The sequence below is a fragment of the Heterodontus francisci genome, chromosome 5 (genome assembly GCF_036365525.1).
Source record: "Heterodontus francisci isolate sHetFra1 chromosome 5, sHetFra1.hap1, whole genome shotgun sequence".
NCBI lineage: Eukaryota > Metazoa > Chordata > Chondrichthyes > Heterodontiformes > Heterodontidae > Heterodontus > Heterodontus francisci.
In genome coordinates, this window is record NC_090375.1 from 27,106,703 (window position 1) to 27,133,111 (window position 26,409).

The following is a 26,409-nucleotide window of genomic DNA, read 5'->3' on the forward strand; positions in this document are numbered from 1 at the left end:
GTGCTCATGCAGCCTCTGCACCAAGGTGGAACACAAGATTATATTGACTTGCATGTTATTCAGATAGAATCAATCCCTCAAATGAGTAAAGGGTCAATATCCCAATGAATGGATTGCTCCATTTTTTGTAGTTCATGTAATACACTCATACACTCATATATATATATATATATATATATATATATATATATATATATATAATATGCTTATAAATTCTAATTGTTACTTCAGATTAATACAAATGACTATCAACTTCATATAAATATTTGAATCAAAGTATAATGACCCCTTTTGCAACAAAAAGACAAGAGTTACAGTGCTCCAACTCTGCCAACAATAGCACATTTAATATATTTTAGTGACTGTTATTGGCAGGAATTGAGAAACAAAAATAATATATGAATTGCACCTTTTGATTAGTATTGATATCAGTCAGGCTGAGATTTTTTTGGTGTAAGGATTTCTGCATAGGAAATTAATAGTGAAGCACTTTTAGCATTTGAAGCTACCTTGCAGTACAATGAACAAGAGTTTGTATGAACGGGAATCATATTTTTAGGTTTCTTAATAAATCTTTAATGAGGGATTCCAGGGATCAATATACATCAACATTATTAACAAAGGATTTTCTATGAAAATAAATGCTGGCAATATCAGGATTTCATTGGCCTTTGAATCTCTGTTGACATGTTTTAAGTAGAAAAATCTAAGCTTTGAAATAACAATATGCATATTAGGATATGATGTTCCTTTGGTCACCACTTTAACAGAAGCACAATCTGTTTATTTAAAATATAAAGTAACAGCTCTTAAAATACTAGACCAAGGAATATCATGTGAATGCTCGGTGTTAGCATCATGGCATAATTTTAAAGCCAAAATATATTGTACAGCTAATTAAATTGAATTGTCAGTGATGTGGTTAAGAATTCCTTCCTACTGCAGCCCACCAACACACATCCAGACATTGAGAGAAACTGTTTTTTGCCTGATTAAACTTAATGTGTAATTTTCCTGCTTTGCACCTCTGGTGGGTGCTTCACCCCCACTCTTCTCCGGAGAGTACATATTGAAAATTAGGACATATACTGTGCATCGTGGCCAAATTATTAACATGCTCTACTGGTGAGTGAAGTTTGCTATGAGAAGTGTGAAGGTAGGCAATGATAGTTTAATTTGGTTTTCATACCTCTTCCTGCATGTTCTCCTTAAAGCAAAGGGGTTAAAGGGAGATTTAATAGAGGTATTCAAAACTATGGCCAAGATATTGCTGAGTTCCTGACGTCAGGCTCCGTGGCAGGGGGGTGCCGGAAGATCATACTGGCAGCGGCCTGCCACAGAGCCCGATGCCGGGATTGCAGGGCCCAATCTTTCCGGCGACAGCAAGGCTCCGTGGCAGCCCCCCTGCTGCTCGGCAACGGACCCAACTTTAAATATTTAAATAAAGGAAATGAATAAATTGACACACTATTCCCCGTGATCTTACTGGCTGTCCACGATCTTCTGTGTGACGGCCGGCACACATGCGCCTTCACTTTCCCGTCCAGGGAAAGCTGACGCCATCAAGGTGGGGAAGGGGGGTACTTAGGATTTTTAGTGTAGTGGAGGCGGGAGACGGGGTCAACTCTGCATTTCTAGTGTGAGGGGGAAAGGGGTGACCTCTGCACTTTGTGCAGTTGTGGGGAGGGAGGTCAACTATTCAATTTAAGTGTTTTGTGGGGGGTGGGTGGAAACGGGACTACCATTTATTTTCTGTGTATTGGTGGGGGGACAGGACACACATTTATGTATAATGTAGTGGCGGGGGAGCATTCTGGGGTTGAAGTCTATACTCTGTGCAGGTCTGGCAGCCCTTTAAAAATGACGCTAGCGCCTGCACAGAGGCAGCTGACGCCGTTGCCAGCGTTGCAGAACACGCCCTCGCCACATGATTCGGGTGTGCGGACTGCCCTGCATATGGAAATGAGCCACTGTGCGCTAGATCGCGACGGCATGGCAGCGCACCCTGTGCATGTGGGCACCATTTTTTTCGCCCGCTGCCAGGAATGGCGGCGGGAGAATAAAATTCAACCCTATGAGTTGTTTTGATAAAATAAATATGGAGAAAATGTTTCTTTCCACTGGCAGGATGATCGGTAACCAGAAGACACACATTAATGTAATTGTCAAAAGAACCAGAGAGGAGATGAAGAGAATTTTTTTTACTCCATGAGCTGCTATGATCTGGAATGCATTTCCTGAAAGGGTGATGGAAGCAAATTCAATAGTAACTTGCAAAGGAAAAAGAAATGCAGCTGTTGGTTCAGAGGCTGAGGGCTGAAAGCAGTGAAGGTATCTCAGTGAGAATTTTTTTAATAATACATGGGCGGGCAGTGGAGAATGATGATTTTGAATGAGAGGTGAGAGGGATGGAACAAGGTGAGATATTCAAAGGAGAAGAAAGTGCTACAGGAATAGGGGGTCAGGCCAAGGTGAGATTAGGTGATAAGCGCCACACCGCCACTGCAATGTTCTTGACGGGGCAGGAATATATAGCCAGGTGGGGAGGCTTCATTAAAGGGAAAGGTTTTAGTTTAGTTTAGTTTAGAGATACAGCACTGAAACAGGCCCTTTGGCCCACCGAGTCTGTGCTGACCATCAACCACCCATTTATACTAATCTTTGGAAGATTACAACCAATGCATCCACTATCTCTGCAGCCACTTCTTTTAAGACCCTAGGATGCAGCAGGCCATCAGGTCCAGGGGACTTGTCAGCCTTTAGTCCCATTAGTTTTCCGAGTACTTTTTATCTAACGATAGTGATTGTTTTAAGTTCCTCCCTCCCTTTTGCCTCTTTATTTTCTGCTATTCTTGGGATTATGTTGTGTCTTCTGCTGTGAAGACAGATACAAGATATATGGGCGGTGCAGTGGTTAGCACCGCAGCCTCACAGCTCCAGTGACCCAGGTTCAATTCTGGGTACTGCCTGTGTGGAGTTTGCAAGTTCTCCCTGTGTTTGCGTGGGTTTCCTCCGGGTGCTCCGGTTTCCTCCCACATGCCAAAGGCTTGCAGGTTGATAGGTAAATGGGCCATTAGCAATTGCCCGTAGTATAGGTAGGTGGTAGGGAAATATAGGGACAGATGGGGATGTGGTAGGAATATGGAATTAGGTGTCATCTGTCATTGTATAAACCTCTTTATTTATCTCTAACTAAACTTAAATAAGATTACTTATTAACAAATGGATTTTGTGAACAGCTATAGATTTTTATGCAGCTATAGATTTTCTTGCAGCTACGTGCAGGAAATTAAATATGCCTCAGAGTGAGTACATAGCAAGATTACTGTTTACTTAACAATCTCCTATGAGGCATTTGTATAAGTCTGACATGAGTTTGGCTTTAATATAACATTAAGAACTTTACAAAGCAGTAAGTCTCTGAATCAATAAAGCTAGGGTAATCAAAATCCTTTTGTATTCTTTCTGAGTTCAGCTCTGTAATGCCAATGGGGTTGGATTTTACCAGCCCTTTGGAGATGGGCTGGGAGGGGAGAAAGCTGGTAAAATGGCAGCGGAAGATGTTGGAAGGGGTGCCCAATGTCTTCCCACCACCATGGCAAATTACCAGCTGCTGGAACGTCAGCAGCAAAGCCACCAACTGTGTAGCCAATTGTGTCAATTAAGTGCCCATTTAAGGGCCACCTCCCACCCCCACCTGTATTTTACTGGGGTTGGGAGGGGCCGCTGCCATGTAGGGAGACCACAAGGTAAACCCTGGTGGCCTCTCAGTGGGTTAGGGGGTGGGGGGGGGGGGGGGGAGGGGGGGTGGGGTTTCCTTTATGGCCGCTCCATGGCAATGGCCACCCCTACAGCTACAGCACCACCGATGGAAGGTGCCCCCCCTCCCCCCATACCATAACCCGCCCCTCTCCAGAATTGCCTGGGCCCGCTTGCCTGGCCCTGGCAAGGTAAGAAAGAAAACTTACCTTGTCCGAGGGTGCCTTGGCATGGAGGAGCCTTCACCTCTAATGGTGGTGCTGCCATGGCTGCCGACCCGCTGGCCATCTGATTGGGCGGGCAGCTCTAGGAGGCTACCGATGTCCTCAATTGGACAGTGGTCCGAATGGCAGCCTCTTATTGACTGCTGCTGGTAAAATGTCACCCAGGGTCCCATTGCCTGCTGGCTCAGGGTCGTGAAAAGCTTACGGTCCCAGTGGCAGGACTTCTTACCTGGTGAAAAAATTCATCCCATGGTTTCTCAATATGAAAACTTACATTTTATTTTAGCTTGTTATTTTTGCTCCAGATATATTTTCAGTTAGACATTTTGGTCACTCCCATATGTGAGTTTCTTAAGTCCAGAGAAGCCTTTCACTTGTCCAAATATTTATAAATTTATCATCATATTTGTCTCATTCATGATTTTGTAACCTCTAGATTTGACTATTCCAATGCCCTCTTGGCCAGCCTCCCATCTTCCACCCTCCATAAACGTGAGCTCATTGCAGAACTCATCTGCCCGTATACTAACTTGCACCAAGTCCCGTTCTTCCTTCATCCCAGTGCTCACTGAGCTATATTGGCCCGCGGTCTGACAAAGCCTATGTTTTTAAATTCTCTTCCTTGCTTTCAAATCCACCAATCACTTGGCCCCTCCCTATCTCTGTAACCTCCTCCAGCCCGACAACCGTCTGATATCTCTGCACTCCTCCAATTATGGCCATTTGAGCATCCTCTATTTTAATTGCGCCACCATTGACAGCTGTGCCTCCAGCTGCCTAGGCCCTAAGCTCTGGAATTCCCTCCCTAAAACCTCTCTGCCTCACTGCCTCCATCTTCTATGTAAGAAGCTCCTTAAAGCCTATCCCTTTGACCAAGCTTTTGGTAATCTGTCCTAATATCTCCTTATGTGGTTCGGTGTCGAATTTAGTTTGAAAATATTCCTGTGAAGCCTCTCTACACCTCCATCCCCAACCAGGATCATTTGAGGGCTCTCCGCTTCTTCCTTGAACAGAGGTCCACCCAGTCCCCATCCACCACCACCCTCGTCCGCCTGGCTGAACTTGTTCTCACACTGAACAACTTCTCCTTCAACTCCACTCACTTCCTTCAAGTAAAAGGTGTTGCAATGGGTACCCGCATGGGTCCTAGTTATGCCTGTCTTTTTGTGGGATATGTCGAACATACCTTGTTCCAGTCCTACTCAGGCCCCCAACTCTTTTTCCAGTACATTGATGACTGTATCAGTGCCGTTTCCTCCTCCCGCCCCGAACTGGAAAACTTTATCAACTTTGCTTCTAATTTCCACCCTTCTCTCACCTTTACATGGTCCATCTCCGACACTTCCCTTCCCTTCCTCGACTTCTCTGTCTCCATCTCTGGTGATAGGCTGTCTACTAATATCCATTATAAGCCCACTGACTCCCACAGCTACCTCGACTACACTTCTTCACACCCTGCCTCCTGTAAGGACTCCATTCCATTCTCCAAGTTTCTCCATCTCCGACGCATCTGCTCTGATGATGCTACCTTCCATGACAGCGCTTCTGATATGTCTTCCTTTTTTCTCAGCTGAGGATTCCTCCCCACTGTGGTTGACAGGGCCCTCAACCGTGTCCGGCCCATTTCCGGCGCCTCTACTGTCACGCCTTCCCCTCCTTCCCAGAACCGCGACAGGGTTCCCCTTGTCCTCACTTCCCACCCCATCAGCCTCCGTATCCAAAGGATCATCCTCCACCATTTCTGCCACCTCCAGCGTGATGCCACTACCAAACGCATCTTCCCCTCCCTTCCCCTGTCAGCATTCCGAAGGGATCGTTCCCTCCGCGACACCCTGGTCCACTCCTCCATTACCCCCACCACCTCATCCCCTTCCCATGGCACCTTCCCCTGCAATCGCAGGAGGTGTAATACCTGCCCATTTCCCTCCTCTCTCCTCACTATCCCAGGCCCCAAACATTCCTTTCAGGTGAGGCAGCGATTTACTTGTACTTCTTTCAATGTAGTATACTGTATTCGCTGCTCACAATGTGGTCTCCTCTACACTGGGGAGACCAAATGCAGACTGGGTGACCGCTTTGCGGAACACCTCTGCTCAGTCCGCAAGCAGGACCCTGAGCTTCCGGTTGCTTGCCATTTCATCACTCCTCCCTGCTCTCATGCTCACATCTCTGTCCTGGGATTGCTGCAGTGTTCCAGTGAACATCAATGCAAGCTCGAGGAACAGCATCTCATTTACCGATTAGGCACACAACAGCCTGCCGGACTGAACATCGAGTTCAATCATTTCAGAGCATGACAGGCCCCCCATTTTACTTTTATTTTTAGTTATTTTTTTCTTTTTCCTTTTTTAAATGTTTTCTTTTCTGTGTTTATTTTATTTTATTTCATCATAGTTTGTTCAGTTTGCTTGCCCACTGTTTTTTTCATGTTTGTACTCGCGGCTGTTCAATTTTCAGTCTGTTAACACCCTATCTGTACTAATGCTTTGTCTTTCAACACACCATTAACATATTGTTTGCCTTTGCTCCACGACCTTCTGGTCAGCTATTCTGTGACCTTGTCCTATTTATACCTTCTCCTTTGTTATCTCTTGCTCCACCCCCGCTTTACTTGCTTATAACCTTTTACATTTCTAATATTTGCTAGTTCTGAAGAAGGGTCACTGACCTGAAACGTTAATTCTGCTTCTCGCTCCACAGATGCTGCCAGACCAGCTGAGTATTTCCAGCATTTCTTGTTTTTATTTCAGATTTCCAGCATCCGCAGTATTTTGCATTTATTTTATTCCTGTGAAGTGCCATGGAACATTTTACTACTTTAAAGGCACGGGGCTGGATTTTACAGCACCTCCCCCCCACCCGGATGTTGTGGGTCATAGCAGGGGGGACCAGAAAATGCCTCTGGGAGAGGACCGTCATGGGCCTCGATGCGAGAAAGCCTGGTCCGATATTGCTGCCAGCAGCGAGACCTCGTGGCGGCAGCCCCCGCTGCTCGGCTACGGGACCAGAATTTACATAAGCAAATTTATTTAAATATCTGCCTTTACCAGCATCTCGGTCCCAATGTCCGTTCCGCACCAATATTAGTGCTGGTGGCCGGCACTCCTGCGCCTTCGGATTTCTGTTCGGAGATCCGAGGCGTAACACTGGTGGGGAGGGCGGAACAGGTAAGTTTCTCTGTACGAGGAGTGGGGGAGCGGATTCAACCCAACCTAGGAGATGGTGGGAAGGGGTTGAAGGTAAAAGTTTATAAATTTTGTGGAGCCAGGTCACGAGGTAAGTATTTTGATGGGGGAGAGGGCAAGAAATGAACTGTATGGTTATTGGGGGTGGGAGAGGGGCTAGAAACATTAATTTAATTTTTCGAATTAAATTTAACATTTCTTTAAATATTTAAACTAAGTTGAAGGGCTCGGGGCCCTTTAAAAATGGCGTTGGCACCTACGCAGTGGCATCGGACGCCGTTGCCGGGGATGGAACGCCCACCCCCTCCACGTCATCGGTGGGGTACAGTCCGCCCTGGCCATTTAAATGAGCCACCGCTTTTAATATTGTGGTGGCTCCACAACGAGTGGTCCACATGCGTGGACCACCATAGTTTACGGCTGCTGCCGAAATGTAAAATCCAGGCCACTATATGGGCTGAATTTTATGGGCCTCCAGAGGCGGGCTAGGAGATGGGGGGCGCATAGAATTGCAATGGAAGGTGGGGGGCAGGGGCCCGTCCCCTTCCCATTGCACAGCAATTTAGTCGGGGGTGGCATTGGCCGAAGACGGCCTTCCCGCCCAGAGGCCAATTGAAGTTCTGAAGAGGCGTATTAACGGCGGGGTGGTGCGGTGGGGTGGGGCGGGTGGAGGGCAGGTGGGGGGGTGGGTGACCTCTGCCCAGTATAACGAGGAATCTACTTCCTCATCCAGCAAGATCTCAGCAACATCTAGTCTTGGGCTGATCTGTGCTGAGTAACATTTGTGCCACATAAGTCTTAAACAATTGCCATCTCCAACAAAAGAGAAACTAATCACCTTTCCTTGACTCTCTATGACATTGCCATCACTAAGTTCCCCACCATCAAAATCCTAGGGGTCCTCGCGACTGCAAGCACTGTAAAACAAATCTTAGAAAGTTTGAACTGCCTGGGAACACTAGAAACGCAACTGGACTAGCCAATTGAATGCTGTGGCTACTGGAGCAGGCTAGAGACGAACTGCAATGGTTTAAGAAGAGGGCCCACCACTACCTTCTGGAGGGCAACTAGGAATGGGCAATAAATGTTAGCCTTGCCAATGACGCCTAGATCCTGAGAATGAATTTTCTTTTATTTATTCGTTCTCTGCTACAATGCTAAAAAGTAGGAATTATAGGATGAATACACCCCACATCACTAAATGGAAAATGGAATTATTGAAAACTAAAATGAGCTATATTGAAAAAATAGCACTGTTGCACTGAATTTATATCATTTTCATGCTATTAATTATGGCATGTATAACTCTTTTCACTGGTAGGAATGTAATATTAGAATTAAATAACTGCTAATGTTCTTATATAGTTAGTAACTGTTTACTCTATCATAGCATTTCTGTCATTGATAGCTATACAACCCAAAAACATCTGTTTTTTATTTCATATTTCTCACACAAGTAATTTTCTTTTTTGGCAGCATATTTTTGAGATTTGTTGCAGATTAAATCTTCATTATTTTACTTCAATGTTTTTCTGTCTTTGCATCAAGCATGCCAGTTATTCGACATCACCTTGTTGATGGAAGCATGTAGCATAAGTCGAGGGTGAAGTTGCCAAGAATTAATTCTGGCAAATAATGTGAGACCACCTCAAAGGTGAATCTCAGACAACCATTTTCACTTCTCACTGACTGTGATATAACTCCAAGCACTGTGAAACAAACCTTGGAAATTCTGGACTGCCTGGGAATGCTGCAAACCTCATTAATTGTTCGATTTTAGTAGCGCTGTTTTATTGGCTCTTCACTAACATAAAAAAAAATGTAACTGGCAATTTTATGCTGGTGAGGGGAGCTTTGTGTATGCCTGTAAATACCCGTACACTTAGCTCTGCTTTGCCTTGCTGGAGACCGACGAGGAGCCAGCTGTAAAACTCAGCACTGCCAGATTCACATGGCTCTAAGCAAGTACTGGCCCCAAACTGGTACCCATCATGTAACTGAAGCAAAATAAATATGCACACTTAGCTTACTTTAATTGAATATCTGTCAGGATAGGATCATAAAATTACTGACAGATGCTAGATGTTGGCTTTGTTTATTAAACTCTAAGATTGTCGCGCCTATCAGGCAAAGTATATCTCATTTCTCATAAAGCAATCACATTTTACAAATTGATTATTCAAATTTAATTCTTAGCCTTTAGACTGCAAACAAGACAAGGGAAGTTCCAGATGGCCATGGCCTATAATTTCCTTTTTAAATTTGCAGTTCATACATAGTGATGTTGAAACAAACACACATTTTACAAAATAAGCATAGTCAAATCAGGATTTTTATTACTGAAATACCATCCCTACATAATGACAAAAACATCTTACAAAATATTTACAGAGTAGAAACAGGTCAGTAAGCCCAACAGGTCCATGAACGGAAGGAGGCCATTTAGTCCCTCAAGCCTGTTCTGCCTTTCAGTGAGATCATGGCTGATCTGTGATCTAACTCCATATACCTGCCTTTGCCCCATATACCTTAAACCTTTGGTTAACAGAAATTATCAATCTCAGATATAAAATTAATGATTGATCTCGCATCAACTACTGTTTGTGGAAGAGAGTTCCAAATTTCTACCACCCTTTGGGCTGGATTTTGCTGAGGTTCCCATGTTGGGATCCGTGGCGGGGAGAGGGCCGGAAAATTGTACCGGCAACAGCCCGCCACAGAGCCCGATGCCAGGAGTGCTGGGCCCTATCTTCCCAGCAGCGGTGAGGCTCTGTGGTGGCACCCCCCCAGCCACTGTTGGATGATGGGACCCAAATTTGAATATGTAAGTTATGAAAATTAATTCATTTCAATAAAATTGTCAGCGATCTTACCTGCTGCCCGGGATCTTCAGAGCGGCGGCCAGCACTCATATGCCTTTACTTTCCCGTCCAGGGAAAACTTGTGACACCGAGATGGGGAAGAGGGGTATGTGGGACTTTCATGAAGTTGGGGGTGGGAGGAGTGGTTGGGGTCAAATGTACATGAATAGTGTTAGGGGAAGGGGTGACCTGTGCACTTTGAACAGCTTGGAGGGGGAGGTCAAGTCTTGCATGTAAGTCTTTTGTGGGGGAGAGGGCAACAGTTATCTGTAAGTCTTATTGGGTGGGGTGAGGGCAATATTTTTTATTGCGGTGTACTAGGGGGGTATGGTTTTAAATATTTAAATTTAGTGGCAGGTGTGGCTGCCCTTTAAAAATAGCGCCAGCGCCTGCGCACAAGAAGCTGTGCTGTTGGCAGCATCGCAGAGCCCGCCCCCGCCACGTGATTGGAGGAGGGCAGCCCATCCAGAGTATTATCTTGATCCACCATGCAGTAGATCACGGCAACATGGCGGCGCGTGGCGGCGCATGTGGGCTGCCATTTTTTACACCCATGGCGGAAAATAAAATTCAGCCCTTTATGTGTCGAAGTGTTTCTTAATTTCACTCCTGAAAAGCCTGGCTCTTTAGGCTATGCCTCTGAGAAGTGCAAGAACAACAGGGCAGTAATAGTAGGGGATTTTAATTACCTCAGTATTAACTGGGAATAGTTTTAGTGTGAAAGGAATTGAGGAAGCAGAATTCTTGAGGTGCATTCAGGAGAAAGTTTTTACCCAGTATGCAGCAAGTCCAACAGGAGAGGGTGCTATTTTAGGGATGGAAGGATGTTTCCCCTGGCTGGGGCGTGTAGAACCAGGAGACACAATCTCAGAATAAGAGGTAGGCCATTTAGGACTGAGATGAGGAGGAATTTCCTCACTTCATTTCTTCAGGGTGGAGAATCAGTGAAATTCTCTAGCCCAGAGGGCTGTGGAGGCTCAGTCATTGAGTATATTCAAGACAAAGATCGATAGATTTCTAGATATTAAAGATATAAAGGGATATGAGATAGTGCAGGAAATTGGTGTTGAGGTGGAATATCAGCCATGATCTAGTTGAATGGCAGAGCAGACTCGAAGGGCTGAATGGCCTGCTCCTGTTCCTATTTCCTATGTTCCTATGACAAAAAGACCGCCTCTTGAATAGCTAAATAGTAACCTTGCTACAGTGTCTGGGTCTGATCAAGTCTGCATTGTACAGTTTGACTGCAGCCGAATCATGGTTAAAATTGCAATTTACTGTTTATTTTTGGTGGAGCCTCATTTAATGTAAAGTATTAAAAAATACATATTTATAACTTGCCTTCCTATTTGGAGAAAAAGGTGCAGGTAATTATAAAGCAGCTGTAAAAATATCGCTTGGCTCAGTTTGTACCACTGAGTCCAGGATCTGAATGCATAAACTAGGTTGATATTTCAGATGCTGGACTGTGTCATCAAAGGATAAAATATAAAATCAATGTTAGGTCTGCCTATTCAGCTGGCAGTATTCAAAGAATAATGCTGTCCTGATTTCATGGCCAACATTTCTTCCTTAAATAACCACTGAAGTGTTTTTGATAAAAAAAGAGACTTACATTTATATAGCACCTTGAACAACCTCATGACATCCTACAGTACTTTACAGCCAATGAAATGCTTTTGAAGTATAGTCACTGTTATAATGTAAGAAATGTGGCAACATTGCAGTACTCCACTAGAGTTTTTAGTACATGTGTCTAGAGTGGGAATTGAACCCACGAATCTTCTGATTCCAAGGCAAGAAGTGCCAGAAAGTAAGCAATTGCTTGCGGCACCCTATTGTAGACAAAATGACTACCCTGCTTTTCTTTATTCATTCATGGGATGTGGGCATCACTTCCAGCATTTATTGCCCATCCCTAATTGCCTTGAGAAGGTGGTGGTGAGCTGCCTTCTTGAACCACTGCAGTCCATGTGGAGTAGGTACACTCACAGTGCTGTTAGGGAGAGAGTTCCTTTTCTTAGGCTTAGTTGCAGTTTAATACAACTGAGTGGCCATTTCAGAAGGCATTTAAGAGTCAACCACATTGCTGGTCTGGAGTCACATGTAGGCCAGAACAGGTAAGGACGGTAAATTTCCTTTCCTAAAGGGCAACAATTGACAATGGTTTTATGGTCACCATCAGACTAGCTAGCTTTTTAATTCCAGATTTATTAATTGAATTCAAATTTCACCATCTGCCGTGGTGGGATTCAAACCCCAGTCCCCAGAGCATTAGCCTAGGCCTCTGAATTACTAGACCAGTGACACTGCCACTATGCCACCACCTCTCTACATTAAGGTTAACTGCACAAAGTGAAGTGCTTTGGTTGTGATGAGGTACAATCTAAATGTAAGTTCATTATTCTGCTCTGTGTCTATGCCAATATTATTTTAGTATATGCCCTTCCTGAGAAAATCTTGTTAACCATTCGTATAATTTAGTTTACTGTGCTCTTTCTGGAATACTGAACAAGTGGAGGCAATATTCTAAAGCCAGCAAAGTCATAAGTTGTCAAAATTACTTTTTATTTTAATCTTGTTCTTCAATAAAAAATTCCAGTTGTTCTCTCGGTTCCTCCCCTCCTCCCTCCTCTTCTGATGTTGCTGTTAGTTGCTGGCATATGGTTCCATTAGCTCAATAGCCCTCTGGGTCATTACCCAAAGAGATAGTCTTCATGTGCTTTTTTTATTCCTTCTTGGGATGTGGCCATCATTGGCAAAGCTAGTATTTACTGCCTAGTCCTAATTGCCCTTGAGAAGGTTCTGGTTGTAGTGGACATTAGGTTGTTACTGGGCAGATTATGTAAATAGACTGTGTGCATAATCACAGAAGTGATGTAATGTAATCTGTACAGAAGCTCATGGAGCGTTGTAGAGGAAACCTGAGGTGCAAGACGTGTAGAATGAACTTCCGTTATTTTAGCCATCAGACTCATATATTCTGTACTAAGCCTAATAGTTATCAGAATATTACACTGGTGAGCCACTTCATGAACCACTGCAGTTCATGTGGCATAGGTGCGCCCACAGTGCTGTTAGGCAGGAATTCCAGGATTTTGACCCAACGATAGTGAACGAATGGTGATGTAGTTCCAAGTCAGGATGGTGAGTGACTTGGAGGGGAACATGCAGGTGGTGGTCTTCCCATGCATTTGCTGTCCCTTGTCCTTCTAGGTGGTAGAGGTCGCGGGTTTGGAAGGTGCTGTCTGAGGAGCCTCCAAAAAGAGTTTAAAAAGCTGAAGGACCCTTGGTGAGTTGCTGCAGTGCATCTTGTAGATGCTGCTATTGTGCGCTGGTGGTGGAGGTAGTGGATTTGTCATCGAAGCAAGTATGGGAGAAGGCACCATGAAAGTTAACACAGATAAATGCAATTCTGCCCTGAGCTAAATAATTCATACACACATGTGTACATGTTCATTTACCAATAGGATACCATTTAGGAGAGACAGTTCAAGTACTTCTCATCCTCACAGCCGAAGGGACTAAGGCCAATTTTAGCACTATAACTTCTGAACCTCCCCCCCACCCCACCCCATGAGATCAGCTAATTCAGAAGAAATGTAGAAATTTTTTTCTCCTAATAAAATTGTTTCTTTAGTTTATTACATTGAGAATCAAAAATGAAAAGCAAATACATTAACTAGTTACTTTTAATCCATGATCATTGTTTCCTATAATACACCTTGAGCAATCATGTTCGGCAAACATAGAGTCATACAGCACTGAAACAGGCCCTTCGGCCCACCGAGTCTGTGCTGACCATCAACCACCCATTTATACTAATCTTACATTAATCCCATATTCCCTACCACATCCCCACCTTCCCTCAATTCTCCTACCACCTACCTACACTAGGGGCAATTTGCAATGGCCAATTTACCTATCAACCTGCAAGTCTTTGGCAGTGGGAGGAAACCGGAGCACCCGGCGGAAACCCACGCGGTCACAGGGAGAACTTGCAAACTCCGCACAGACAGTACCCAGAACCGAACCCGGGTCGCTGGAGCTGTGAGGCTGTGGTGCTAACCACATCTTCTTTTAATTTGGTTTGGAAATTAAGTACAGAATTTACCCCATGAAATATTACCAAAATCAGGTGGAACATTCCTTGGTTTAGAATCATAGAAGGTGGAACATTCCTTGGTTTAGAATCTTTGAAGTAGAAGCATAGAATTATACAGTACAGAAGGAGACAATACTGTCCATTGTGCATGAGCTGGCTCTTTGAAGGAGCTTAGTCCTACACTCTCTGTCTGTAGCCCTGACTTCCAGATCCACAGTGGCGCAGTGGTTAGCACCGCAGCCTCACAGCTCCAGCAACCCGGGTTCAATTCTGGGTACTGCCTGTGTGGAGTTTGCAAGTTCTCCCTGTGTCTGCGTGGGTTTTCTCCGGGTGCTCCGGTTTCCTCCCACAAGCCAAAAGACTTGCAGGTTGGTAGGTAAATTGGCCATTATAAATTGCCCTTAGTATAGGTAGATGGTAGGGAAATATAGGGACAGGTGGGGATGTGGTAGGAATATGGGATTAGTGTAGGATTAGTATAGATGGGTGGTTGATGGTCGGCACAGACTCGGTGGGCTGAAGGGCCTGTTTCAGTGCTGTATCTCTAAAACTAAAGCTATAACACCTTGCTGCCTGAAATAAGTTCTCCTTATCTCCCCTCTGGTTCTTTAGCAAAGTATCTTAAATCTGTGATCTCTGGTTACCAACCTTTCTGCCACTGGAAACATTTTCTCTTTATTTACTCTATCAAAACCCTTCATAATTTTTGAATACCTCTACTAAAACCCCTCCTAACATTCTCTGCTGTAAGGAGAACAATTCCACCTTCTCTGCAACACCACTGTACCTCATATAGTCAGCATCCATAGTCTTCAGGAAAATTTGATTGAGGAGTAAATTATCCCTTGTCTATGTCTATAGTCCTAATGGTGCTTCTAAAATTGGGTAAAAAATACAAATCCACAATGTATGCATATGCAAATTGGTGAAACTGATGGCGAATATAAGTCACAATGCAAAATGTAACCCATGAGCATGCTAGTGAGCCAGACAACAGTCTGGCACTTTTAGCTGGAAGAAAGGAAAGCTATGAAACGTAAAGTATAACGCTTCTAAATTGACTGTCAATATGTTAACTGGTCATTTGATTTAATTAGAATTTTTTACTGGGAGCTTATTATTGAATTTTTGTTTTGTTCCAGGACATACGGGCCGCTTACTGAAAACCTTGTGTTTTACAAGCCTCACCTTTCTGCTGCTGCATGCCTTGTTTCAAATTACAATTTACAGCCTCCAAGCTAATGAAAAAATCAAACCAGGCTTCAATTGTAAGTACACTCCTTTATTCTTTTTCAGGTGTTGTGACAACACCATGTGCATAATGATTTTAATTTATATTGGAGGTAAAGGATTCAATAGGGAGCTATGGCTCTTGGTCTGGATTTAATATTTGGAGTTTACAGTATCAGAGAATTGTTACAGTGCAGAAGGAGGCCATTCGGTCCGTCGTGTGTGTACCGGCTCTCCAAAAGAGCAGTTTATCTAGTGCCACTACCCGGCCTTCTCCCATAGTCCTGTACATTCTTCCTTTTCACATAACAATGCAATTCGCTCTTGAATGCCTCGATTGAACCTGCCTCCAACACACTCTCAGGCAGTGCATTCCAGATCCTAACCGCTCGCTGCGTGAAAAAGTTTTTCCTCATGTCGCTATTGCTTCTTTTGCCAATTACCTTAAATCTGTGCCCTCTTGTTCTTGATCCTTCCATCAATGGGAACAGAATTTCCCTATCTATCCTTCCTAGACCCCTCATAATTTTGAATACCTCTATCAAATCTCCTCTCAACCTTCTCTTGTCCAAAGAAAACAGCCCCAATCGATCCACGCAACTGAAGTTCCTCATCACTGGAACCATTCTCGTGAACCTTTTCTGCACTCTCTCTAATGCCTTCACATCTTTCCTAAAATATGGCACCCAGATCTGTACATAATACTCCAGTTGAGGCCAAAACAATGCTATATGCCCATATTAATGAAGCCTAGGATGCTGTATGCTTTATGAACTGCTCTCTCAACCTGTCTCGCCACCTTCAATGACTTATATGCACATATACACCCGTCTGCTCCTGCAGCCCCTTTAGAATTGCACCCTTTATTTTATATTGTCTCTCCACTTTCTTCCTACCTATATTGTTATGAAAGTGCTTCTATTTTCTTTATATATTTGAGGCCTTGTGTGTAAAAGTCTGTGGAAATCTGAGGAGCCACTGTTTTTTTTTTAAAAAGGTCACTGAGAGGGCTTTGGGACTTGGTTTAAAAACAACACTTACTGGATGTCATATGTCTTAAGCTAAATAAACAACAGGAGCCTTGATGACTAGGGGGAGTTATTTACAGAGAAGTGACATGTCAAGATTTATGGTGATCAAGAGTTGGTATCGTTTTGAATCAGTTGGACTGCTAAGAGAGAAGACCAGTTCATCCTTTCTCCACCTCTCTGAGAAACCCTGAGAATCCAGTGTATGATAGCTGAAACCCCTGATGCCACATTTCTCCTGGAAAGCCTGCCAGACAAATCCCAGACAAAGATCCCAGTGACAGCTGCCTATGTGTATTTGGGATGCCAGAAAAGGGACAACTGATATCATTCCATATCTTATTCTTTTCCTTCAAGAATTAACAAGTACATGGCCAAAGTATTTTTTTTTGTTTTTTCTTTGTAGAAAGATCTCTGCAGTGAAAACTTCTTTATCTTTTCTTTAACCAATGTGTGTGTGTGTTGGACTAAGTTAAAAGAGAACTTTCAAATTTCAATCTGTGTGTTAATGCTTTGCCTCTACCGAATAAGTCTTGTATTATAATAAATTGATAATTTTGTTGTTTATTAAAGAAACCTGGTTGGTGGATTTCATTCTGAAATAAAAATAGAGTATATAATTGGCAGATCGGTAACTGCCAGATTAATTCTCCATGCAGCCTGAAAACAGCTGCTCCAGAAAAGATCCCAGTGACTCGTCTATGTGTACTCAGACATCAGACCAAAAGGGACAACTGACATCTTTCCATATCTTCTTTTTTTTCTCTTCAGGAATTAGCAAGTATTTGGCCAAAGTATTCTTCTTTTGTCTTTTTTTTTGTAACAGAGCTCTGCTGAGTGAATTTCTTTATTCTTTTCAGTGTATGTGAGAGCTTGTGTGGGGGGATTTAAAAGAGGAACTTTCATATTTCAATCTGTGTGTTAATGCTTTGCTTTGTGACTGGATACGTTTAGTTTTATAATAAACTGATAATTTTGTTGTTTATTACAGAAACCTGGTTGGTGTATTTTATTCTGGGATGAAGAGTAGAGTATATGATTGACCGTATCGGTAACTTGATAAACATTTAAAAAATATCTGTTGTGACTTGTGGAGAAGTGGGACGAGAAAAGACAGTGCACTCCTCCCACCTTGGTCGTAACATATAATTGGGGGCACTGTGCGGGATAACCCAAAGTCGATGGCGTGCAATTGTAAGTGGGGTAACAATAAATGAAAAGAGGAAAAGGAAAAACCAGAATGCCTGTGGCATTAAAATAAAGTTTGCATTACTGGAAAGTCTTTGTCAGTTGCTACGACCTTTCTGGGGAGGGAGGATTTATCCATGAGTGATTTGAGAAACTTAACCAAGGTTAGGCTAAAGGAATTGGCAGAAAAGTTGGTGTTAGAGTTAAAATCAGGGGTTAATAAAGCAGATATAATTGAAGTAATAGCAAAGCACTTGAAATTAAAAGAAGAAAAAGGTGAGCCAGGTGGTAGTTCAGTTGAAATTCAGTTGCGGATGAAGCAGCTTGAACTTGAAAAGGAAAAGGGAAAAAGAATTGGAATGGAAAAAACTTGAGCTTGAGCAGGAAAAAGAATTGGAAAACATAAGCTTGAACAGGAAAGAGAATTGACAATGAAAAAACTTTATCTTGACAGAGAGAAAAGGGCAAAGGAGAGAGCATTTCAAAGAGAAAGGGAATTCAAAGTTAAAAAAGCTGGAACTAAGACAACAGAGTGGCTTGACTCCAGGAAAGATTCTGGTGAAGAAAGATCTGACTCCAAGCCAGGACCCAGTGGAGAGCTGTTTAAATTTGTGCAAGCCCTCCCGAAGTTTAAGGAAAGGAACATAGAGGCATTTTTCATTTCTTTGAAAAGATAGCCAGACAGAAGAGGTGGCTGAAAGAAAGCTGGACACTGCTTATGCAAAGCAGGTTGATGGGCAGAGCTCATGAAGTTTATGCCATGCTTTCTGAGAAGGTTTCTGCAGATTATGAGATGGCAAAAAAAGCTATTCTCACTATGAGTTAGTCCCTGAAGCTTACTGGCAGAAATTTCGGAACCTCCAGACACAGCCTGGGCAGACTTATATAGAATTTGAGAGGATAAACCATATTAATTTTGATTGTTGGATGCAGGCACTAAAGGTAGGGGCCAATGACATAGGCAGAACCAGAAATGATGTTCTGCTTGGAGAATTTGAGGAGTTAGGTTCCAAACTAAAATGCAGAACATCAAAGGTAATCATCTCCGGATTGTTACCTGAGCTACATGCAAATTGGCACAGGGTTAAGCAAATTAGAGAACTAAATGCATGGCTCAAAGAGTGGTGTGGAAAGAAGTGGTTTTGATTCTCGGGGCACTGGCATCAGTACTCAGGGAATAAGGAGCTATTCTGTTGGGATGGGCTACACTTGAACCAGGCTGGAACCGGTGTCCTGGCCAATCGCATAACTAGGGTTGTGGACAGGGCTTTAAACTAATAGAGCGCAGGTGGAGGGTTTGGGTAAAGGGAAATTTAGAAATCCAAAGAGAGAGGTCAGGGCATCGGACCAGGATAGTGATGTGGCTAACTCCCAACAGAATGGGACAAGAAGGGATAGAGAGTTTAACAAAAATTGCACATTGGCAATAAGGTCATTGCAGGGAATAGAGATAAAAAAATGAAATTGAAGTTCCTTTATCTGAATGCACAACACCTCTGTAATAAGATAGATGAACTAGTGGCATGAATAGAGGTAAATAATATCAATCTAATTGGCATTACCGAGATATGGTTACAAGGAGATCAAGGTTGGGAAATAAATATTCCAGGGTACACAATATTTTGGACAGACAGACAGAATGGCAAAGGAGGAGGAGTAGCCCTGACAGTAAAGGATGGCATGAGGACATTAATAAGAAGGGATCTGGCCTCAGAAGATCATGAAGTAGAATCAGTTTGTGTGGAAATTAGGAATAGGAATAGCAGGAGTCAGAAACACTGGTGGGACTAGTTTGCAGGCCCCCTAACAGTAGTTATAATATTGAAGAGAACATTAAATGGGAAATTATTGGTGCATGTAAAAAAGATAATGTATTAATTATGGGGGACTTTAATCTGCATATTGACTAGAACAATCAAATTGGCAATAGTGGTCTAGAAGATGAATTTGTAGAATGCTTTTGTGACAGTTTCTTGGAGCAATACATTGTAGAACTGACTAGGGATAAAGCTTATCTTAGATCTCATATTGTGTAATGAAGCAGGGTTAATAATCATTGAAAGATCCGCTGGGAAATAGTGATCATAATACCATCGAATTTCATGTTAACTTTGAAAGTGACATATTTCAATCACAAACAAGAATCTTAAACTTTAAACAAAGCCAGTTACGAAGGTATGAGGGGAGAACTGGCTAAGGTTAATTGGCTAAATAGACTGGAAGGTATGGTGGTAAATGAACAGTGGGAAACCTTTAAAGAAACAATTCAAAGGGTTCAACAAAAGTACATTCCTTCAAAAACGGAAAGGCCCATCCGTGCCTCACTCAGGAAGTGAAGGAGAGTATTACACTAAAAGAAGAGGCTTACAATGTTGCAAAAAATAGTGGCAAGTCTGAGGATTGGGAGTGTTTTAGAAACCAGCGAAGGGCCACCAAAAAGTTGATAAAAAGGGAAAAAATAAAAATATGAAAGTAAACAGATTGTAAGAGCTTTTATAAGTACATAAAAAGGAAGAGAGTAGCTAAAGTACACATTAGTCCCTTAGAGGCAGAGACAGAAGAAATCATCATGGGGAATGAGGAAATGGCAGAGGCATTGAACAAATATTTTGTCTGTCTTCACAGTAGAAGACGCAAGTTCCATACCAGAAATAGGCTGTAACCTAGGGGCCAAAAAGAGTGAGGAAATTATGGATATTGATATCAGTCGAGCAAAAGTATTGGAGAAACTTGAGGGACTAAAATCTGACAATTCCATATGTCCTAGGGTTCTGAAAAAGATAGCTGCAGAGATAGCGGATGCGCTGGCTATGTTTTTCCAGAATTCCTTAAATTCAGGAATGGTCCCGTTAGATTGGAAGCTGACAAGTGTTACGCCGCTTTTCAAGAAAGGAAGTAGAGAGAAAACAGGGAACTATAGTCCAGTTAGCCGAACATCAGTTGTTGGGAAGATGTTGGAATCTATTATTAAAGAAGTCTTAACATTGCATTTGGAAAAGCATCTTATGATTAGAACAAGTCAGCATGGTTTTACTAAAGGGAGATCCTGTTTGACAAATTTATTAGAGTTTTTTTTGGATGTAACTAGTAGGGTAGATAGAGGGGAACCAGTAAATGTAGTATAGCTGGATTTTCAAAAGGTATTCGATAATGTGCCACATAAAAGATTAATAGGCAAGGTAAGGGCTCATGGTGTTGGGGATAATATATTAGCATGGATAGGTGATCGGTTAACAGACAGGAAGCAGAGAGTGGGCATAAATGGTATATTTTCAAATTGGCAGGCAGTGAATAGGGGGGTGCCGCAAGGATTAGTGCTGGGGCCTCAGCTATTTACACTCTATATCTCTATATTAATAACTTGGATGAAGAGTCAGAGAGTAATGTATCTACGTTTGCTGATGATACAAAGCTCAGTAGAAAGGTAAGCTGGGGGGAGGGTGTAGAGAGGCTGCAAAGAGATATAGACAGGTTAAGTGAGTGGGCAACATGATAGCAAATTGAGTATAATGTAGGGAAGTGTAAGGTTGTTCACTTTCGTCGTAAAAATAGAAAATCAGAATATTTTTTAAAAGGTGTGAAACTGGTAAGTGTTGATGTTCAGAGAGACTTGGGTTCCGAAGAAGGGTCACTGACCCAAAACGTTAACTCTGCTTCTCTTTTCACAGATACTGCCAGACCTGCTGAGTGGTTCCAGCATTTCTTGTTTTTATTTCAGATTTCCAGCATCCGCAGTATTTTGCTTTTACACAAATTTAATATGCAGGTGCAACAGGCTATTAGGAAGGCAAATGGCATGTTGGCCTTTACTGCAAGGGGATTAGAGTACAGGAATAGAGAAGTCTTACTAAAATTGTACAGGGATTTGGTGAGACCGCACCTGGAAAACTGTGTTCAGTTTTGGTCGCCACATTTAAGAAAGGATATACTTGCATTGGAGGCAGTGCATCAAAGATTTACTAAATTGGTCCCTGGGATGAGGGAGTTGTCCTATGATGAGAGGCTGAGTAAATTGGGCCTGTATTCTCTGGAGTTTAGAAGAATGAGAGGCAATCTAATTGAGACATACAAGATTCTGAAAGGGCTTGAAAGGATAGAAGCTGAGCGATTGTTCCCACTAGTCAGGGAATCTAGAATACAAGGACACAGTCTCAGGATAAGGGGTCAATCATTCAGGACTGAGATGAGGAGAAATTACTTCAGAGGGTTTTGGATGCTGTACCCCAGAGGGTTGTGGATGCTCTGTCATTGAATATATTTAAGGCTGAGATAGATCGATTTTTGGACTCGCAGGAAATCAAGGTATATGGGGAGTGGACAGGAAAATGGAACTGAAGCCCAAGATCAGCCAAGCTGGGCCATATGGTCTACTTCTGCTCCTATTTCTTGTGTTCTTGACTCACCCAAACTCTTTTGCTGGGGAAAGGCATGACATTTCCACCAGAGAACGCACTAAATGCTAAGGTTTTAGTGAATGGTATCGGCGGGGAGTATATACCTGTACCTTTGCATTGGGTGCACCTGGAATGTGACCTAACATCTGGAACGGTAACTGTAGGAGATGTCCATAGTTTGCCTGTAGACGGAGTTGACTTACTCCTGGAGAATGATTTGGCCAGAGCGAAGTAGTAGCTTCTCCAGTAGTTAAAGAGACAGGAGAGTTGCAGGAAAAGGTTCCAGGCATTTTTCCATCATGTGTAGCGACCCAAGCAATGGCTAAACAAGTTCCATTGTCGGCGGTCAAATTGGCACCACAGACAGATAGCCGAATATCTGAAACTTTCTTTGGGGATTTGGATAATCCGAAGGAAATGTTCTGGGAGTGGCTCACGAGAGCCTGCAAAGTGGCTCAGGAGCACTTGAAAGCTTCCAAAACAACCAGGAAGAAATGGGCGGACAAGCATGCCAAGACCCGAACATTTCAACCAGGGGATGGAGGTGTTAGTATTACTACCTTTACAGGGTGAACTGCTCAAACCACAGTTCAGTGGTCTATATAAAGTGGTCAAAAAATTATTATTTGATTATTTGATTGACACCCCAGATCGCTGGAAAAAGAATTGGCTGTGTCACATCAATATGTTGAAACAATATCATCGCCAGGAGGAGGATAAGCAAGCACAGTTATGTCACGCAGTAAAGACAGTACACTCCTCCCACCTCGGTCGTAATATGTGATATGTGGGTATCACTGGCAAGCCAGTACTTGTTGCCCATCCCTAATTGCCCTTGAACTGCTCAGCAATTTCAGAGACAGTTAAGAGTAACCACACTGCTGTGGGTCTGGAGTCACATATAGGCCAGGCCCTAAAGGGCAGATGTTTTTTTATGACAATCGATAATAGTTTCATGGTACTATTACTAATACTAGCTTTCAACTCCAGATTATTAATTAATTAATTAGCCTGGGCCTCTGGATTACTGGCACAGTAACATTACCATTATGCCACCATCTCCCCTTTACTTGAGCTACTCTGTTCCTTTCTATATCCTTGTAGAAGCTCTTACTGTCTGTTTTTATATTGCTTACTAGTTTACTCTCATATTCTAATTTCTCCTGCTTTGTTTTTTTTTCAATCATCCTTTGCTGGTTTCTTAAATGTCTGCCACTGCTTATCTACTGTGCTACCTTTTAACCTATTTTCCTCGTCCACTGTAGCCAACTCTGTCTTCATACCTTTGTAATTGACGTTATTAAAGTTTAGAATTAGAATTAGAACACTACAGCGCAGTACAGGCCCTTCGGCCCTCGATGTTGCGCCGACCTGTGAAACCATCTGACCTACACTATTCCATTTTCATCCATATGTCTATCCAATGACCACTTAAATGCCCTTAAAGTTGGCGAGTCTACTACTGTTGCAGACACTAGTTTCAGACCCAGGTTTCTCACCTTCAAACTGAATGTGACATTTTGTTATGTTATGATCAATCTTGCCGAGAGGAATCTTTACGACGAGATTGTTAACTAATCCTGTCTCATTACACATTACTAGGTTTACAATAGCCTGTTCCCTGGCTGGTTCCAGAATGTATTGTCCCAAATACACTCGACGAACTCATCCTCAAGGTGACCTTTGCCAACTTGATTTTTTTTTTCATTCATTCATGTGGGCGTCACTGGCTATGCCAACATTTATTGCCCATCCCTAATTGCCCTTGAGAAGGTGGTGCTGAGCTGCCTTATAAAACCGTTGCAGTCCATGTGAGGTAGGTACACCCACAGTGCTATTAGGAAGGGAGTTCCAGGATTTTGACCCAGCGACAGTGAAGGAACGGTTCAAAGTCAGGATGGTGTGTGACTTGGACGGGAACTTGCAGGTGGTGATGTTCCCATGCATCTGCTGCTCTTGTCCTTCGAGGTGGTAGAGGTCGCGGGTTTGGAAGGTGCTGTCTAAGGAGCCTTCGTGCGTTGCTGCAGTGCATCTTGTAGATGGTACACACTGCTGCCACTGTGCATCGGTTGTGATGGGAGTGAATGTTTGTGGATAGTGTGCCAATCAAGCGAGCTGCTCTGTTCTGGATGGTGTCGAGCTTCTTGAGTGTTGTTGGAGCTGCACCCATCCAGGCAAGTGGAGAGTATTCCATCACACTCCTGACTTGTGCCTTGTAGATGGTGGACAGACTTTGGGGAGTCAGGAGGTGAGTGACTCGCCTCAGGATTCCTAGCCTCTGACCTGCTCTTGTAGCCACGGTATTTATATGGCTACTCCAGTTCAGTTTCTGGTCAATGGTAGCCCCTAGGATGTTGATAGTGGGGGATTCAGCGATGGTAATGCAGTTGAATGTCGAGGGGAGATGGTTAGATTCTCTCTTGTTGGAGATGGTCATTGCCTGGCACTTGTGTGGCACAAATGTTACTTGCCACTTATCAGCCCAAGCCTGGATATTGTCCAGGTCTTGCTGCATTTCAACACGGACTGCTTCAGTATTTGAGGAGTTGCGAATGGTGCGGAACATTGCGCAATCATCAGCGAACATCCCCACTTCTGACCTGATGATTGAAGGAAAGTCATTGATGAAGCAGCTGAGGATGGTTGGGCCTTGGACACTACCCTGAGGAATGCCTGCAGTGATGTCCTGGAGCTCAGATGATTGACCTCCAACAACCACAACCATCTTCCATTGTGCTAGGTATGACTCCAACCAACAGAGAGTTTTACCCCGATTCCCAATGACTCCAATTTTGCTAGGCTCCTTGATGCCATACTCGGTCAAATGCTGCCTTGATGTCAAGGCCAGGCACTCTCACCTCACCTCTTGAGTTCAGCTCTTTTGTCCATGTTTGAACCAAGGCTGTAATGAAGTCAGGAGCTGAGTGGCCCTGGCGGAACCCAAACTGAACATCACTGAGCAGGTTATTGCTAAGCAAGTGCTGCTTGATGGCACTGTTGATAACACTTTCCATCACTTTACTGATGACTGAGAGTAGACTGATGGGGCGGTAATTGGTCAGGTTGGACTTGTCCGGCTTTTTGTGTACAGGACATACCTGGGCAATTTTCCTCATTACCGGGTAGATGCCAGTGTTGTAGCTATACTGGAACAGCTTGGCTAGGGGTGCGGCAAGTTCTGGAGCAGAGGTCTTCAGTACTATTGCTGGAATATTGTCAGGACCCATAGTCTTTGCAGTATCCAGTGCCTTCAGTCGTTTCTTGATATCATGGGGAGTGAATTGAATTGGCTGAAGTCTGTCATCTGTAGAAAGAACAAAGAACAAAGAACAGTACAGTACAGCACAGGAACAGATCATTCGGCCCTCCAAGCCTGCGCCGATCTTGATGCCTGCCTAAACTAAAACCTTCTGCACTTCCAGGGTCTGTATCCCTCTATTCCCATCCTATTCATGTATTCGTCAAGATGCCTCTTAAACGTCTCTATGGTACCTGCTTCCACCACCTCCCCCGGGAACAAGTTCCAGGCACTCACCACCCTCTGTGTAAAGAACTTGCCTCGCACATCCCCTCTAAACTTTGCCCCTCTCACCTTAAACCTATGTCCCCTAATAACTGACTCTTCCTCCCTGGGAAAAAGCTTCTGACTATCCACCCTGTCCAAGCCGCTTATAATTTTGTAAACCTCTATCATGTCGCCCCTCCACTACCGTCGTTCCAGTGAAAACAATCCGAGTTTATCCAACCTCTCCTCATAGCTAATGCCCTCCAAACCAGGCAACATCCTGGTAAACCTCTTCTGTACCCTCTCCAAAGCCTCCACGTCCTTCTGGTAGTGTGGCGACCAGAATTGCACGCAATATTCTAAGTGTGGCCTAACTAAAGTTCTGTACAGCTGCAGCATGACTTGCCAATTTTTATACTCTATGCCCTGACCGATGAAGGCAAGCATGCCGTATGCCTTCTTGACTACCTTATCCACCTGCGTTGCCACTTTCAGTGACCTGTGGACCTGTACGCCCAGATCTCTCTGCCTGTCAATACTCCTAAGGGTTCTGCCATTTACTGTATACTTCCCACCTGCATTAGACCTTCCAAAATGCATCACCTCACATTTGTCCGGATTAAACTCCATCTGCCATTTCTCCGCCCAAGTCTCCGACCGAACCACTGCATTTCCTGCATCAATCATCTTCATCACTTCCTCAAAAAACTCAATCAAATTAGTGAGACACGACCTCCCCTTCACAAAACTGTGCTGCCTCTCGCTAATACGTCCATTTGTTTCCAAATGGGAGTAAATCATGTCCCGAAGAATCCTCTCTCATAATTTCCCTACCACTGATGTAAGGCTAACCGGCCTATAATTTCCTGGATTATCCTTGCTACCCTTCTTAAACAAGAGAACAACATTGGCTATTCTCCAGTCCTCTGG

At 43.4% G+C, this 26,409-nt stretch overlaps 1 protein-coding gene across 1 annotated transcript in view; it reads left to right on the plus strand.

The window, feature by feature from the left end:
- The window catches only part of LOC137369779 (piezo-type mechanosensitive ion channel component 2-like), a 1,207,705-nt gene that overhangs the window by 458,677 nt on the left and 722,619 nt on the right, over positions 1-26,409 (plus strand). Inside the window, exon 3 of the mRNA XM_068031235.1 lies at positions 15,277-15,402. Within this exon, the coding sequence (XP_067887336.1) occupies positions 15,277-15,402 (126 nt within the window). The remainder of the gene's footprint in view (positions 1-15,276; positions 15,403-26,409) is intronic.